The 5,192-nt window shown below is 41.0% G+C and overlaps 1 protein-coding gene across 1 annotated transcript in view; it reads left to right on the top strand.

Annotated features, from left to right (window-relative positions):
• Positions 1-809: 809 nt before the first annotated feature.
• traf4a (tnf receptor-associated factor 4a) overlaps positions 810-5,192 on the top strand; it is a 36,681-nt gene continuing 32,298 nt past the window's right edge. Inside the window, exon 1 of the mRNA XM_074679806.1 lies at positions 810-1,398. Within this exon, the coding sequence (XP_074535907.1) occupies positions 1,256-1,398 (143 nt within the window). The 5' untranslated portion in view covers positions 810-1,255. The remainder of the gene's footprint in view (positions 1,399-5,192) is intronic.

Below are 5,192 nucleotides of genomic sequence, written 5' to 3'. Positions count from 1 at the left end.
ATGTCACTTCCACAGAGATGATGTCATCTGGCATAATTAATAAATAACTATTCTCACATTCCGTGGTATGTACAATAATATGAAAATCATCCATTTATGTATAATTTTGATAATTAGGCCATAGTTAAGATGTGTTCACACCTTCTCTGGCGACGCAGATGGTTTACCATTGTTGTCCCGTGTGATGATGTAATGATGATGTAATCCGGTGGCAACTCAGCAGGTGAAAAATGATCAGTGTGTGTGTCTGTGAGTGAGAGTTTCTGTGTTGGTGTGCTGTGTCACGCTGTCATATCTTTATGTTCTGTTCAAGATATCTTTGAAGAGTGGCTCATTTGTGATTCCTTTCAGCTATTCCTGAAAATGTATCAGGAAAACATTAAATCATTAAATTTAGAGACAATAAGTTATATTTCTGTAAACTGTGCGCGCGCTCCACCACCAGAGGGCGCGTGTCACCTCTGACTGGACTATATTGTAATTTTTTTAGGTCATATTTTTAATTTATTTGACTCAAATCTTCTCACAAACCACTTCCCACTCCTACCTTCCTTTAGAGGATTGTTAGTGTGTTTTGTTCTCATAAATGTTTTATTATAAAATTATGTGAATCAGTTTATCAAATCAGATTTATTTTAATGTATATTCAAGGCAACGGGAAACAATAGTAGTTTCTTATTTTAGGCCTCCACAGACAAAGACAGACCGATAATGTCCATTTAAAGAGCAGTAAATAGAGATGAAAAGGGGGATAAAATGGTGTGAATGTGAGCGTCTCAGCTTCTTGACTCCTCCTGCACAGAGGGAGGAGGCGGGACTCGGAGCACCTAAACAGACGGAGGGGTTGTGCATTGTGCTCAGTGTGTCAGTTCTGCATCCACCGAGGAGGAGAGGGCCACACACGGCCTCTGTCACCCCCTGAGCTGTAAACCTGCACACACACACATACACTCAGTGATAAGGAGAGGAGGAATCCGTGACCATATCTGCAGCATTTCCTGGACAGAGTCGCTCCTTTTGTTGCTGACAGTCTCCGGGCTGCAGGAGGAGAAGCTGGGGGAGGAGGACGCGTCTCCTTTTATTAAATCCCGATCTGTCGGCGGAAGGAAGGAAGACGGGACGTGATATGAACCCCTCATCGGCTTAAAACGGCTGTGCAGCTAATAAATAGCCCCGATTTCAGGGGGAGGGGAGACACCACAGAGGACATTTGTACCTTTAACCTGAAACAGACTGATCGACGGAAGCTGCAGCGATGCCCGGCTTTGATTACAAGTTTCTGGAGAAGCCAAAGAGACGCTTCCAGTGTCCGCTCTGCAGCAAAGCGATGCGGGAGCCTGTCCAAGTGTCTACCTGTGGACATCGCTTCTGTGACACCTGTCTGCAAGAATTCCTGAGGTACGTTCTCCATGCGTGTGTGTACATATCTGTGTGTGTTTATTCAGATGGATCCACCTCTGTGCAGCCGATACCGGAGACAACACTGTGCAGCCTTGTCTAGTTTCGGTCGAGCAACTGTAAATAAAGGAGGTGCATGTAGGTGTGTCCTCCTCACCTTTCCTCGGCAGGTTATTTTACAGTAATCTAGCGTTTTCTGCAGCCGTGCATTGAGCATGACAGTGCATGAGGCCTGGTAAACAACGCCTGGCTGAATTCCCCGTCTTGTAGTTGCAGGTGTTGTTGCTCCTCTGTGCATTGATCTAATGTATTATGAGCCACTGTGTCAACACAATGACTAAGGCTCTTTTGTTATTATTGTTTTGATCAGCCGTGCAGGTATTTTTATGACATACAAAGGATGCCATGACAAGGATGATGTCCATGAATCAAAACACTGAGGATGGATTTTGCACATTTTGACCCAAATCGTGTTATTTATGTTTATGTTATCATCAATCAGGAGGAAATCTGTGTTAAAATGTGCAGTGTTTTAGTGTCTGTGTTCTGCGGACGGCCTCTGCCTCTTCATCCTGTCTGTGTTTTTGCCCTTAAGGGCGACTGAGTCTGCATGGGTCTAAGCCAAGGATGTTGAGGCAGTCTGTCCTGCCCCCTCTCCAGCACCTCCACCTCATCCTATTATGACCTGCTGAACACTGAAGTCTGTGTTCACACTCTTAGAAAGAAGTCTTTGTTTTGTCTTTAGGTGGACAACAGTGTCCTGACACCACCACTAATTATCAGTAAGCTCATGTGACGTCTTCTTCTCTGATTGCCTCCCTTTGAGGAAACTTCTGTTGAATGAGGTGTTGCAGAAGAGTCTTTCCCAAAGGATCTTCTTATTGTAGCTTATTTAAATAGATAATCTGTGAATTTAATGTAAAGTTTGGAGGAGAAGTGATGCTACACATTGTTTAGTGTGAGTCAAAGATCTTCAGGTGCATGGCTGAGGAAGATGATGATCTTGTTCCTGCAGATTAAAAAAATGCTCTTGGGAGGAACTGATTGATGATTCCTTTTGCACAGGATAAGCACATTGTGCTTACATCTTTTTTTTTTTGTAAAATTACTCTAATTTGCCTGTGCCAATTGAGACATCTTTAGCCAACAAACTTTGGCCGTCACCACTGATTATTTCCTCTGCTGTTTCTTTTTTTCGCTCAAAGAAAATGTTGATCTGTTACTGATTTCATGAAATGATGTCCTCAAATGTCACGCTTTGTCCACAACCCAAAGATAGTTGCCTACAGACAAGAGAAAGGAGACTAAAATTCACCATGTTGTCTAGATTTAGCTCAAAAAGGTTTTATTGATCTATTGAATCACACAGAGAGAAAAAAAAGGCCCAAGGACATTGGCTAACTAAGAAAACAATAAAGTCATAGTTAAACGTTTTGATGAATCATGGAAGCTTGTTTTCAAATGTCACAATGAAACACTAAAAATTTCATCCTCTTGAATAATTTTCAAAAAATCATGTCTGGATTATTTTCCTCCCAAAATAGCTGTTTTTAGTCTCTGACATGTAAAAATGTTTTGACGTTACTATTTTCAGCTTGTTGAGTTGAACTAAACGAGATGTCTTCTTAGACCTCGGAGCATTTCAGACCCTTTTTCAGACTAAAACCATATTAATTGGCTGAGAATCATCAGCTAAAGCTTTGTGTTTTATTTCTTGAGTTAAAGCTCCTGTAGGGAATTTTGTGTTTATGTTGATTTTGATGCCCCCTGTGGAAAAACAGTGCCTCTGTATCTTAACTGAATTTGTCCTGCCCACATGTTTTCATTTAGCAGTCAAATGTGTCACTAATTCAGATTTATGGTGTTTTGATAGTGTGTTAGCAGTCATCTGATCTGACTCCTACCCCCTTCAGAGTGTTTACAGGCATTACGAATAACTCCTAAAGGAACCTTCAGCCTTGCTGCTGATAATAATTTAAACGTTTGATTTTCACAGTCACACAAAGGCTCAGTTCATTCTGTTTTGTAACCAGCTAAAAACTTGCTAAAGGAGCTTTAAAGTTTTGTGATGAGTATATCCTGCAGAGTTTTGTTGCTGTTGCGATTGGAGATGAGCTCTTTGGATCTGGTTTGTAGGAGTGTATGAATTCTGGTGTAGGCTTACTCACTGGTTAAAACTTCTTCATTCATGCATTTGAATTCTTTCCTCTCACACAGACATCACTGTGCGCCATTGTTTACTCTAAAGTTGAATCGTATCTACCTGATGCAGGAGATGAGCAGCTGACATGTTCTGTGCATGAAATCAGAGCATCAGTGATGTGTTTGTAAAGATAAAAAAGAAGAAGACATAACAAGTCTGTCTGCTTTTGGTCAGGGTAAAAGCCCTAAAGCTCTTAGATATGGTTAAATATAGCATTTCAATTGTTTTGCAGCCCATAAAACCGCTGCGGTTTCTGTGTGCTGTGCTTTTTGGTGCAGTAACATTTGAATGTGACTGGTCTGCAGTTTAATTTCAGTTAGACGCTTTTATGTCACTGTAAGCAGCACTGAAAAAGATCATAAAATGTCTTCAGTTCTACTTGATGAAATGAGAAAACGCCCTGGGGGGAGACTCTCCAGCAAATAAAATTTCTATGAAAACAACACTTGCTTTTAGGAAAGAGGAATATCATATATAAATGCAAAATCTCTTGTATCAACTTTCCCTAACCCCTTTCTGTCAGAGGATACAGTCAGCTAGTTGACAGGAGGAAGCTGGGGATGTGACTCTGTGCTCTGAATTCATAAAAAAACTGTTGTCGTGAGCTCCTGGTTTGCACCTTGAGTCATCAGGAAGCCTCCTCTGGCTCACCAAACTGCAGCAAATTGCATCTGGTTGAAAAGCAGAGGCTGGGATGAACAAAGAGAGCGATGGAGGGAGGGAGAGCGCTCCTCCGCTGCTGATCAATGAGTTTGTCCCGACGCTTTGTCTGCATCATTCCGCCTCCGTCCTCATCCTCCGGTTTACGCTTCTGTTCTTACTCCCACAGAAAGTTTCATAACTCCTGAAAGTTTTTGATGAGTAGCTCCTTATGTTTCTGTTGGGTTGAGATGTGAGTGCAGATATCAATGTGAGCCCTCCCTGTCTGACCTGCACAGTGTCAAAATAAAACAGCTGAAGCAAAACTAATGAGAACAGCACGCTTTAATGAACAGATTCATAAAAATCTTCAGGAAATCCAAAAGATGGGAAGGTGCCTTTTAGTAAGTAGTCATAACTAGTTAAAATGCACTTATAAAGAGTCAGTACATGCCTCATTAACCTATTTTTCCATCTAGACAAGAAATGTGTCAAAAAATCAGCAAAATAGTAACTTTTAAAGCACCTGTGAGGAACCCGGTGTTGCGACTTTTTTGGCACCCCTTGTCAACCAAGTGATACCTCTTATCTCTTATCATGTGCCTGTGTAAGAAATGCTATTTGATAAAAAATGTTATCTGGGTTTCGTTGTCTGCAAGTTAAAAGAAAGTCCTTTTCTTTAGGGTGCTGTCAGCTGTCTTGTCTGACGCCTACCCCCTCTCATGTAAGTTTAAGGCATTAAAAGTTATAATGGAGGATATGTCAGTCTTTGTACTGATGGTCTTGTTTGCTTTTTTAGGTCATAGAGAGGCAAAAATGGGAATATCAGTCAGTTTCATAGTCAGCTAAAATTCCTCAAAGGAGCTTTAAATTGCCAGATCATCTAAATGTTTGGTAATTTTTGGATTAAAATCCATAATTTAGTGACGACTTTTCACCAATTCAAACATAA

Source organism: Halichoeres trimaculatus, unplaced genomic scaffold, assembly GCF_033239565.1.
Source record: "Halichoeres trimaculatus isolate MK-OKI-2021-1 unplaced genomic scaffold, fHalTri1.1 fHalTri1_scaffold_9, whole genome shotgun sequence".
Taxonomy (NCBI): Eukaryota; Metazoa; Chordata; class Actinopteri; order Labriformes; family Labridae; genus Halichoeres; species Halichoeres trimaculatus.
The sequence above is the reverse complement of the archived record's forward strand: the minus strand, read 5'-3'. Positions and strand labels throughout refer to the sequence as shown.